Genomic DNA, 12,958 nt, shown 5'->3' with positions numbered 1-12,958 from the left:
ATAATTAACCGTGTTTATAAATCTGCAATCTGCCCGGATTTTTTTTTATGTCTCTACAATCATTTTCTTTCTTCTTTTTTTTTTTTATCATAATCCCCGCAATTTCTTTCAATATCTCTAATACACCAATTCCAACCGTAAAACTTTTCATCTAATTTGCGGAATTTTTTTTTTTTTTTAAAAATGATGTACACATAAAGATAAATATATGATGACTATAAAGATGGGTGAACGAGGCGAAGGGAAGAAAGGAAGCCCAGACCTGCTCTGTTTTACATTCAAGAAACGTAAAGTTGCAGAACCTCTTCCCTAGGTGACAGGTTTTCGTTTTCTAGCCTGTTGCACTTGTGTCATTTTGGAAAACACATTTTTTTATTTTTAAGCAGCGGTAATCGGTTGTCTAATCTCAGTTTTTAATATTTAGAAGAATTGTTACACAGGCTTAATAGATAAAATACAATGTGTTGTGTGAAAGCTTGGCACTGCTCTTACCTCTTCTGGTACTGGATAACTTACATAGGAAAAGTGTCTCGCAGGTTCATTGGTTTCTGTAGAAAAGTTTTTAGTGCAATCAGTCTCTGCGTGCCTTATTCCTTGTATATTAAAAATATCCTCCAATAATTATCATGAAGGTGTCCTAGAGATTGCACATCGACGTCGTATACAATGGCCATATGTCCTGTGTGTATGTATGCGCTCTGTGTGTATTATGCTATTGTCAGGCCTTTTATATAAACCCCTTCAGTACTGTGTTTTATAATCCAGAATTAATATTTTTACGTTAAATTCTGTATGATGTGAAAAAGGTTTACAGCTCTAGATGGATGTGCCCACCCATCCTATATCACACAATAGTAATACCATCGCCCCTTTACTGGAATAGCTAGTTTATGTGTGATCTTGGAAAATCGTGTACTGCTTTCCCTGGCAATTTCTATTTTCAGAAATTGATGTCTTTGTTGGTGCACAGGTTAGAACCCTGCCCTGTGATATGCATCTGTCTATACACAGAGATATACAGACAAAAAGGGAAAATGTAGAACAATAATGTTTACTTTATTATTGATGGGGTTGATTGTAATTTTTTTCGGAATAATTATGGAAATGCTATGCATAAAGTGCGTTGCTTTTCTTTAGTATTGACTTGCAATAAGATCACTTTAAGTTCTGCTGCTTCTTTCTCTGATGCTGATAGACCTGTATATATACAATGAGAATTACACAATACCTGCACAGGATCAATAACCAAAGCAGTCAGGCTGTATACTAAATGGATAGAGGTGGCAGTCTGAGTTGTCGATTCTCCCTGAACTATCCAGTTCTAGAATTTACAGGTGTCGGATGTACGAATGGCCACTCGTGAAGTAATATTGCCCGTGCCCATAGGCAGTCTCGTCTCTCTGCTGTATCCACCTCTCTGACATTTGCTGCCTCTTTTTGGTTCTGATGGTGAGAGCTTTGTTTGTGTGTGTATTCTGCATTGCTGTTTATGCGCTACTTGTAATCGATGTATGATCAGCTTTTTCTTGGCGGGACACAGAACAGAATAGGAAGTCAGAGCAGCACAATTGGCCACAGTACGCAGGCGCAAGATGGCTGCTGCAGCCTCACAACCTGCACACAAAACACACACACTGCTTTGTGCGGCGGAATACCTCCAGCTCCACTGTCTCACTCGTTTGCTGCTTTTCCCTTCTAAATAAATTACGGCTAGACTCTTTACTACTGTATATTAATAAATGCTGCATAACACAATTCAACATCGTTCCCAAACGTCTGTGTAGTCACAATGAACAAGGGTGATTGTTACAAAATGCAGAATGGGCATATATATTTATCCGACTCTCACCCGACCAACATCTTAGATCTGTTATATGCTACAGCGGTCAAACCCATGTAGTGATAGTAAAAGATGCCGGCTACTATGCCACTTTCAACGCCTTCAGTTGATCTATGGGTCTATTGTGGGGGTTGGAACAATGACATTTACCTTTACCGGATTTATGGAGATAGGGATAAGAGTGAAAGGATGGGTCTGTGTATTGTGTCTATTCACATCCGAACATTGAGCTGAAATTCTGATTATCACTGTAGATACTGAATGTGGAAAACATTGGTAAGCATTAAGCGTGGAGAATGCTGTGTACAATAGCAGCTCATTATGGTGCTGTGCCACCCTGTGCTCATGATAAAAGAGCAAACAAATAATCTGTAACAAGACGCAACCCCTCAGAGCACAGCGATGGGTCGTGCATCTCAATAATTGCCGGTGCCAATATAAAGCTATTAGTAGACTGCTAGGATTGTAGTATTGTGAGCAGGGAGAGGCAAAGCTCGCAGAAGCTCTCAGTTATGGAGAGGAAATCCGCTTGTAGTACATAAGGTATACCAGCAGCAAGTGCTCGGTACAACAAGCGGAAACAGGAAGCACTTCTCGTTGTAAACATTTCTAGGGATGTCGGATCGACGGGACCCGATATTCGAACCCCAGAGACAGCCAATGGATAAAGAGCAATATGTTTTATGGTACAGGAAGATGAAATCACAAAGCACCCACGGGGCCTAACTTATCATCGATTACAAAGAAAAATGTAAATAATTTTCACCAACAGTCTTGTACTCTGGTCTTTGGAACTAGGGAGTGCAATACATAGCAGATACAATATAAATCAGTTAGTTTAAATTGATCATAGGGTAGAAATGGTTGGTTGTGGTTCTGTCTAGGACACCTCAGTTCACCTGTCAGGTCTGTTACTCACACTTATCTTATTCTGCCATCTCCTCTCCAGCAGTGATGGAAAATGTCATTCATCCAAAAGTAGTCAAATTACTTAACCCTAAACTGACATTCTAATATTTCCATCCTTCACTGGATTTTCATGTTTCTATTATATGTATGCGTGATGTGCAGAGCTGGCATCCAGGTATCCAAAGATGGTTGTGAATTGGGCTAGGATGCAATACTATTTCACTCTCCACAATCTGACGTATAGACTCTCATCTGACGTATAGACTCTCATCTGACGTATAGTTTATCTGGAACATTTCACAGTGCCACTAAACTGACGGTGGATCAAAGCCTCTGTGATGACAGGTTGGAAACTGAGTATTTTATTTATCTCACTTATAATGTAGAACAAGTACTATACTATACTATGGGCTCTAATCCCCAAAATTAGACCTCTACATCAAATATTATGGTTTTTAAGGACTGGTTCCCAGACGTGTCCGGACCGATCTTTGCACATTTCCAGCGTCAAAACCGGATAGAGAAACCTTGCATGGTGCAAACTACCCAGTTTAGGACAGGACTCGTTCTAGCACATGAAATGAGTGTCAGACCTATTTAACACTGCAGTCATTTGGTCAATATTTCGCGTCAGTGTTTTTAAAAGCCAAAACCAGAAAGGAAGCACATTTTTATTTTACAGTTTTTATTTTTGATAATAGGTTCTATTCCTGTTTTGACCTTTACAAATATGAGTGCACAATACTGAGCTGAATACTACAGTATGATATTGGCCTCCCAAATACCTACACAGGGACAGACTTGTAAGCTTTTTCAATTGTAGTTTTCACCGATCCAATGTGTTAGGAAAGCTGATGTGGCCTGCCTCAAGGTCCTAATCACATACCCCTTTTGACTTTTATTTTTCATGATGTTTATTGAAAAGAAAATATTGTATGTATACAAATCAATCTATGTATATAAATGAAAACACACTACACAGCATAAAACATGGACATAAGTAGAAAAGAAAAACGGACAAGTTGTTTGCAAAAGTAATGATTTAATGACTATAAGCAAGACAAAGCATTAGATTTGTGCTTCTTCTGCAGACTGGAGATAATGAAATGTTTTGCCACGTGGGTTGTGTTTTTTGTCTTTTTTTTTTTTCAGAACAAACATCAAACATTTGTAAATAAACATGGACAAAATAAAAGTAAATAAAGTCAAGATGATGACAGTGGGGAAAAGGGCAGTAATTCCTGTTACTTTGCTTTTTCTAAGCAAACTTGACACTGCTTCATAAATTGGGCAGATTATGAACAAATTAAGAACAAATGCAGTACCATTATTGCATTACTTTAGAGGCAGAATAAAATCTGCTATGCTTTACATGGATTTTTAGGCCTGTGCTATGAAGCACCTGGGTAACTGTACATAATGAGGGAAGTTTTACCAAACATTTCTGAGTGCATGAAACAAAATCTTCATTTATAGTATTTATAAATATATCATACAATACTGTCTTCCTGTTATGTCATATATACCAATGTGGCATTTTACAGCAGCATAATGCCAACTGATTCTTACAAAAGCGAATCACTTAAACAAGTCAGTAAAATAAACGGTAGTACCCGCTTTTTAGACAAAAAAAATGTGTAAAAAAAAAAAAAAAAAAAAAAGAGAGTCTGTCTAAAGTTTTGATCGATTCTGTGCAGAAGCAGATGAGCCATTTGATGCCAGATGAACGAATAAGGTATCTCTCTCATTCCGGTAGCAAACAGGTCTTTACAGTAATGCCAAAATAGAGATCAGAAAATCATGAAAGCTAACAACATTATTCACTATTCACAGTGAAATGGCTACATAAAAGAAGTCTATGTATTTTCCTTTTGGTAGGATGATAAAGCACTTGGATTGAGTAGATGACAATGCGCTCCAACAGTCCACAAAACACCAATAAAATAAGATAGATTGTGGCTTAATTTGTCCATAGAGAATTGTATATCCCAAGGTCACACCAATCCCAAAGAAAATGGATAGAAGTCAGGAGCCCTCATCAATATATCAAAAACGTTTCAATAATCCTCAGAATCGAACATTTAGGCGTTTAATCCAACCCAGCCAATGCTCAAAGCAGGACAAATCATCACCATATGTATGTGGCTGAAGTTATATCCACATAGGTAAATTTCTGTTATATCCAGCAAGCCCCATTTTACAGTTTTCATATTTCTTGTAATCCACTATGAGTAGACAAATTGTCAGTCTTTTTCTCCATTAAAATATCCAGGTAGAAAAAAAAAAAGCATAGATCACTGTCAATTCCGGCAATCACTTTGGAGTTTTAACTACAAATTAAGCAATTTGTACATAGTCCCATGTATTAGCATCTACAAAGCTTGTAATGGCATGAACAGGTTTATAAATCCGGGCTCTCATATCTTTCAATAACTTTAGCAGTCATTTCAGCCAGACGAAGTGGCCGCTGATCCATTCATTGACATTTTCCTTGCCCGGTTGGTGAAAGGATTCTGGTGGTTGTTAGGAGTGGAGCTGGTCCCATTTATGGTGGTAGAGATGTGAGGGAATTGTGGGTGTGGGGACTGGACTGGAGTGTTAGGGCTTGGCAAGCACGAGGAAGTGGAAGCCATTCCACATGCCGGACTTCCTGCTTTGTCACTACCAGAGTCACTCTCCAGGTCTCCACTTATGTTATTTACGCGGTCATTAGGGTGGCTGATTTTCATTCTCTTGCACGTGGGTCTCACTCTGTACTTTAAAGGAAGCGGTCCATTCTGTAGAGAGAAAACAACCATCAGAACTGTCCATGTATATTTACAGCTCCACTTAAAACATACCCTTTAATCGAGTGCTTACCCTTCTCCAGGTGTATATATAAGCGATGTCCATTAATGTGTAATAGTCTTTTAAGGGTTCCTCTTCATACATGACATCGATCTAAGAGAAATATATAAAATCACATGTTCACCCAAGCACTCTTTACTGTTTGTGTATTCTTGATAGAACTGACCACAATGTAAACTGGTCCTAAACAACAACAAAAAAAAAACAATTGCTTGCTAGCAGATATAAATCACTTAAGGCATAGATAAGTTAACGTGGTTGTTCGATGAGTATATATTGATGACCTACCCAACGATATCAAATCGGTGGGGGGAGGGGGTCCAACACCCGGAACCACCACAGATCGGCTGAAACAAGTACTGGCGTTGGCTGGATGTAAAGACTTGGAACAGAGCTACATAGTGCAGTGGCCGCTGCCAGGTACTGCAGAACAGCTATGACTCGGAAGCAGCTGCTAACAATGCATAGAGCTGATCCATTATTTTACACCTGACCGCAGCTTGGTGTGTTTGACCCCTACCGATCGATGGGAGTACCAGATGTATGTCACTTTTCTGTAGGAAAAAAACCCATGTTAATAATACAAAGATAGGGACCTTACCTGAAACGCAGTAGGTATATCCATTTTACTTCTAAGAAACTTCCGTAGATGCATCACGGTCATGGCAGCAGGGCAGCGCAGATACCGCTTATCATTAGCCTTTTATGAGAAAGTATAGATGAGTCCCACTGTAATTTATCCAAATTATTACCAGGTGTAGAAACTTTGCCTCACGCCTTTCTATTAAAGAACTACAGCCTAATAAACATAGAAACTTGTGTCCAACACAGCCCTAATCTTCATGGCCCGAGGATCAGACACACATACACATATGGACAATACCTCTTCCTTTGATTTCTCTATTTCCCGACTTCCTTTACGATCAATCCTATTCGAAAAGACATACATGATTATATGACCCAGTTTATGAGAAAACGTTTGAAATTAGGTTTTCTTCATTAGACAAGTTACCTGTTCTGATCATAGAACTCAATGGATAAACTGATAATCTCATCGTCTGTGATTATCCTCTTGTCCTCATCTGCAACCTCTCCTCTGTCTTCATTAGAGCCATTTGTCACTAAAGAAAAAGGATAGGAATTGTTCGGACCGACCAGACAACTCTGGCGTTTTAATTTAATTGGCCATTCTGTTGCCAACCAGTAATGTGTATGCAATGATTGCATCAAGGTACCTACCAATCGCTGTCTTCTGCTGTTTCCAGCTCTGCTCCGACCCTCTCCTGCATCATGTGACCGCCTCATTCTGAGTCTCAGCCTCCCATTGAGAAAGTGACCTCCGGTCCACACGGAAGATGTTGTGTGAGTCGGCAGGTGACAGTGGTGGTCGTGTAACGTAGGAGAGGACCGGAGCGGCGCTGTAAAATGCAGAAGACAGCGATAGGCAAGTATTGTAATACACATACTTCGCAAAGATTGCAGATTGGTTACAGATGGACCAATTAAAAAAAAACACCGGAGATTAGTTAATGGTATCAAAACCAGCACCAAACATGAAACGGTTAATGAAACTACTACAGAACAGAAATAAGCATTCAAGAGACTTCAAGGGTGAAAAGAATAGAAACTGTAATAACTGTAGTGAATCATGTGTTATTACAATTATTACCATCTGCAGAAGGATGATCTGCATAAAAGTCTCGTCTCCGTTTCATTTCATCTGTAAAAAAAATATAGGTAGTTTTAAATATGTCTGGTTTATATGTGGATTAATAAGACACCAATAAATCAATATTCAAATACTTACTTTTGAAAAGTCCTGGCACCAGCTTGTATACAATATCTTGAAGGGTTTTGTCTGCCCTAAAAAAGGGAAAACATTCTAAAAAGCTGGACACATGACAGGACACTTCATCACAACGGGACTTTGACCAACGCTGTATGATTTACATGATAAAGTCGGCACAAAAGAGTCCTAAATAATCACAGTTCAATGCTAGGTAGACAATGGACTGGGCGAGAAAAGAGGGGTCTTCAAAATCAAGTACTATACCTACCTTATATTTAGTAAGGGTCTAGTCTTATGCACTTGGACATCACAGATGGGACAATATTTGCTTGTCTCCAGATAACGTACGATGCAGGTTTTACAGACTGAGGACAATGAGATAAAGGAAGGTAAAAAAAAGATGCATCTATGAGCCCAACAATGGAAACATAACATTACACTTCGCTTATGCACTTTTATTACCCCGAAGCGCAATTTACCGCAAATATTAGGATCACCTTAATCTATAGCTCTAGGATTATGTCAAGTATTCATTGCATCTACTTACAGGAATGGAGACACTCGATGATCGTTGTGGCATCTATAAAGTATCCACCACAGAGCACACACATCAAATGGGGATTTAGCTCGGTAATTTTAATCCTAGTTGTCCGATGCATGGTGACAGAAGAGTACTCTCTGTCTCTCTCTCTGAAAGAAACAGTCAATAAGTCACAGATGGCAAATCTAGCCATGTACAAATCTAGACAAAAAAAAGAAGAGTCCCCCAAAACATTTTGCGGGTGTATTGAACATGGAACTTGCTAATGGATAAAATATGTTCCATAACTATAGACGATGTTGGAGAAAAAAAAAATGGAGATACCTTTAGTTACAGCAAGTACTTACAAAGCAGATTGAGAATCACAAAAGTGAGCCTTGCACTTTGCCAGTGCTCAGAGGTCCATAACCAATAATGTTTAATATACAAGTGCAAAACCGAACACCAACCAGCCAGCTTATGTCACAAGAAAAGAAACCAGGTTAGTGATAGTAAACTTCAAGTCTCCATGTACTCCCAATGTAAGACAGAAGAAAAATGAGAATATGGTGTACCCCAAAACCAGTACAGGGTTTATATGAAGTCTCCACCATTAACAAACTGTCGATGATGCAGGACTCTGGGTCTGCCAACCAGTATTGATGAAAGAAGCACATTGCCGTGAGCTGGTGCCCAAGCTGCAATCCTTCCGTTACTATAGCAACCTACACTTACACTTGGCATTCTGCCACATCCTAGAGATGGGAGGAAACCCAGCAGCGGAGATACACTAGGTGCTGTGGTTGTGGGGTGGGGTGGTATGGAGAATATTTTGGTGAATGGGGACGAGTCACTTGAAGAGTCTAGGGGTACCAATAAATCCCTTTGCGCTCAATCAATTTTGTACATCTCATGAATGATATATTCATACAGGATCCAACTTGGCAATAGCTTAACAGTAACCTAAAATAATAATAGATCCACGCATGCAACCAACTTGTCTATAGTGCTAAAATCACAGATAAAACTAGTTACTGGCAGGAGGAATCACAAGAATCAATTATACACAAGTATCCTTATGAGAGTAGCCAGCGACTAATCATAAAGGGCAACTTGATTATAATTTGACAACCAGGATTGAGCTGGAAGAAGAACATACATATAAATGTCCAGAAAAAGAATCTGGTGGGATGAGAATAATGACTGCGTGATTTGATGGCACCTAGCAGCAAGTAAAGCTTTCCCTTCTAGGAATATACGGAGAATCTAGAAAAACAAATACAGTGCAGCGATCTCAAGTACAAGAGGCGGGGGAGGTGAACACACGAGGGGAAGGAGGAGGAAAGAGAGCTGGACAGGAGGAAAAGAGAGAGGGAGAGCAGAGAAACTGAGAGGCACCCAGCGCAATACAGGGAAGAGACAAAGAGCAGAGGGAGGGAAGGAAGGCGAGAAATCACACCAAGTGCCGGGGTCACACACAAACCTCCATCCACCCTGCACGTAGTCGAGGATGGGGATCCATGAAGATCCCCCCATTCAATCCAGAAAGCACTGGAGAGGTGTCAGTCTCAACCTTGTTTATATTCAACCAGAAATCTGCTCAATAATCTGCGCATTTTACATATTCCAAAGAATACCGCTTTGAAAAGTTGCAATTATTATCCAAACCATTTGAAACAAACCAGAAACGCGGTGTCCTGGCAAGTTGGAAACAATGACCTTGCAATGTAAATAACAGACAAGGAATTTTACTTTTAATCAAGTATATTGACTGCAACACAATCACAGGGAGTCGGACTGTGGTTATTTATTGCTCAAAGGGAGTAGGTTTCATTAATAATTTTGTAATAAAACGTCGTGGTCACTTGTGAAATGCAGAATCCAGTTCCTAAATTTGGAAAGTATTTGGGGAGGAGAGGTCCGACAAAAGTATTAAAACGACATTAACAGTTGAAGAGTAAAACCAAGAAGAGTACTATACAAAGTCAGGTAGAAATTATAGGCAACACACCGCCATTCCCACAGCTCTTTGACACTCAAGTAGTTACCCAAGTCACATGAGCAATCAGTAATATCTCAGCACATGTTTCTTTCACACCCAGTAACATTACCGAGGTACTAGCTGTCAGTTTAACGGTGAATTGCCACAGTTCTTTGGCAAACAACCTGCCCAAGAAAATAAAGTTATCGTTTTTTTTAATTGTCGGTCGGGCTTAGTTATCTATAGGTCCAACTTCTGCACATACTTGTTATAAAAAAGAACGTTGTACCGTTCCTAAATGTCAGATCATCACTTCAAAACTTACAAGGTGAATGAAAGGTTAGACTCTATTGCAAACTGGCCTTACATTTAGATGAGGACCATTACTTCAATAAAAGGCAAAAGAATCACCAAACCTAAATGGGTGGCATCAAATATATATCTTCTGCAAAGAGATTACAACATACTAATAGAATAGTAGCATTACCACTATTTTCTTAACAATCATCATTATAGGATCAAAGTGTATCCTAAAAAATCCTATTGTTACTCGGATCACTTGGAAAGTACTCCTGATGCCATGATCACCATAGCTAAATCTATCCTCTCATTCTCAGTCCCTGTTCCAGGTACTCATTTGGCATAATTTATAAACTCTACCATATATATGACCTTTTGCTAAATTAGCTATATACAATCATTAATCATCTTTTCATTGGAACATTGATATAATGATATCACACATTGACATGACATCTTAATCAGGTGTCAGGGTGGCCTCATTAGAAAATTGACAGAACAAGGCATTATATGTATTTCTCTAGACATTGCTATATACAACAATCCACAAGATCCAGACAGTGCTATATACAGAAATTACAAAATCTTAAATGCAAAAAGTTTCTAAGGGCCTATTTTAACATAAAAAGTATGGATAGATTACAGAAGTGCTTTGCATAATGAGCTAAAAATCCAAAGAGTTAAAAGTGTAGAAAGGTATTCAATCTATATTCTTGATAACACCCATTGCAGTTATTACGACCCTGTGGAATAAATGGCTAGGAAAGTCTTCTGAGTATTTTTTTCCAAAGGTGCATATACACATTTAAAAGATAAACCTCTATTTAAATATCTGAATAAACTCATAAAGCATTCAGATACTATAAGCATGGGTTGTAGAGCCATATTTCCACAAGTAGAAAAGCTCATGTTTTCTTTAAAACACCCGACAAATGCATAGAATGCATAGTGTATGTTAGGTTGAGTCATCACTGCTGCTTCAGCAGAGTTCGAACTTGTGTCACTCGAGTTGTTGCTCTCTGGACCACAGAACAACGTAGGATCAAGACACAATGAACTATTTATCCTAAGAGGTTTTATTTTAACCCACAATGTTTAAATTTCACAGTTTTTTTTAAAAAACTAAGTTCCAGACAAGTGACCAAGGGAAGGCCAACAAAGCTTCCCTGCCAGTGGTGGTGATTTACTGTCAAAAGCTTCAGAACTCTAACTAGCAGGGCTGAAACACCAAGCAATAGCAATCAGCACAAAGCATGTACAGGACCCAACTATTCATACAATCACAAGAATATGCATCTCCATATCACTAAGCAGTCGTGATTAAACAGATCTAAATATATATATATTTTTCCACATACACACCACACACAGACAATACAAATGTGTACATAGTAGATCTTGAGTGACTGTAAATTACAAGGGCACATGGCAACCCGAGACCAAACTCCTATTACAACCTGTTCAACAAATAAAAGATTCACAATTGTGCAATTTAGTCCTCTACACCCAGACTACCCGCTATAGACAGCTCTTGATGAGAATGATGAGAACACAGTGAAGGTATACAGAACCGCCATCGGTTTGAAAATGGGGTGCTGGGTGAAAGGTATGACATAGGTTATAAGGGGTAGGGGCATGCTGACATGGGGTAGGAGGAGAGGGGGCATGTCTATATACAGAGGTTAGAGTGAGAGCACCACGTCTCAGATTGGGCAGCACATGAGCAATCAGACGATGGCACCTCTCACGTGCTCCCCTCTGCCCACCCCAACCGCAAACACCCTCTGCTCCCCTCAACTACCTGTGTATAACCCCTTTACCGAATTCCAACATTCACACCCCACCCCCATCACTCCCCCCTCCTCTTTATTTACGTACAACCAGACAGACAAACACCCACTCTCCCCCCTCCACCATCACAGATACCCACCCCCCACATAGGAAGGCGCCTAGAGCGCACCGAGCACGTACCGTGAGCTTCTCTTTGGGGTGGCTGCTGTTGCTGGGGGGTCCGGGGACAATGCGGTGTCCGGGGGGGCGCTCAGCGGATGAGCAGCAGCCCAGGGGCGGCCATCTTGAGCTGATCTGCAGACGCTGTCAGTGCAGGGACTGCGTTCATCCCCCCCTTCTCCAGCCAAAGCCAAACAGAGGGTGGGAGGTCCCCAGATACCTCCCCGGCTTCCTGCGCTCTGCAACCGAGCAAGCGCTGCCGCCTCCTGTCGCCGGATCCGGGCAGATTACACCATGTTCAGTGCTTTGTCCTGACCGCCTGCTGCCTGCTTATGTGCACGGTGCTCTCTCTCCTCCTTGCGCACAGTCTGGCCCTGCAGCTATTCTTTCTTCTCCAACATAGAGCCCCGAATTCACAGCACAGCTCTCCCTGACTGCCCGGACACTCTGCTCGCTGGAGCCTCACACTGCAAACTGACACCGTCCCCAAAATGGCTCAGAGTCCGCCCGCCCCGCAACGTCACGTGGTCTCATTCCTTAAGGGCGGCCTGGGAATTAGTGTACACACTGTGCACACTCACATCATCGACACACTCACATCATCGACACACTCATTGCTGTACGCACACTTTTCATACATACAAGCACGGTGTGCATTCTCTGTAGTGTGCACACCCATGTGATCTACTGCATGTACATACACTACATGCACTGCATGTGTACTCAGCTATTGTACACATTTGAGCCAGATTGCAGTTTGTATCATTTCGCATTCCGGTTTAACTGAAGAAGAATTAGTATCTATCTATCTATCTATCTATC

General features: G+C 40.4%; 1 protein-coding gene across 1 annotated transcript; it reads right to left on the bottom strand.

Annotated features, from left to right (window-relative positions):
* Window positions 1-4,389: 4,389 nt before the first annotated feature.
* On the bottom strand, window positions 4,390-12,288 carry BMI1 (BMI1 proto-oncogene, polycomb ring finger). Its single transcript, XM_073677501.1, has 10 exons — window positions 12,158-12,288; window positions 7,933-8,075; window positions 7,654-7,750; window positions 7,404-7,459; window positions 7,266-7,316; window positions 6,609-6,717; window positions 6,480-6,525; window positions 6,198-6,296; window positions 5,609-5,689; window positions 4,390-5,526 (listed from the first exon to the last, which is right to left on the bottom strand). The coding sequence occupies exons 2-10, from the start codon at window positions 8,042-8,044 to the stop codon at window positions 5,197-5,199; spliced, it is 981 nt and encodes a 326-aa protein (XP_073533602.1). The 5' UTR covers window positions 8,045-8,075; window positions 12,158-12,288; the 3' UTR covers window positions 4,390-5,196.
* Window positions 12,289-12,958: the final 670 nt, after the last annotated feature.

This window comes from Phyllobates terribilis, unplaced genomic scaffold, assembly GCF_046119375.1.
Source record: "Phyllobates terribilis strain yellow unplaced genomic scaffold, ASM4611937v1 Scaffold_4__5_contigs__length_816908805, whole genome shotgun sequence".
In the NCBI taxonomy this organism is placed as follows: domain Eukaryota; kingdom Metazoa; phylum Chordata; class Amphibia; order Anura; family Dendrobatidae; genus Phyllobates; species Phyllobates terribilis.
The sequence above is the reverse complement of the archived record's forward strand: the minus strand, read 5'-3'. Positions and strand labels throughout refer to the sequence as shown.

Bases quoted from the DNA above. Each gene is read 5' to 3' on its own strand.
- BMI1 (XM_073677501.1), bottom strand. From the start codon at position 8,044: ATGCATCGGACAACTAGGATTAAAATTACCGAGCTAAATCCCCATTTG. The intron at 7,751-7,932 runs GTAAGTAGATGC...CATTGTCCTCAG, and splicing joins CATCGAGTGTCTCCATTCCT to TCTGTAAAACCTGCATCGTA. The intron at 6,526-6,608 runs GTAACTTGTCTA...CTTTTCGAATAG, and splicing joins GAGTTCTATGATCAGAACAG to GATTGATCGTAAAGGAAGTC.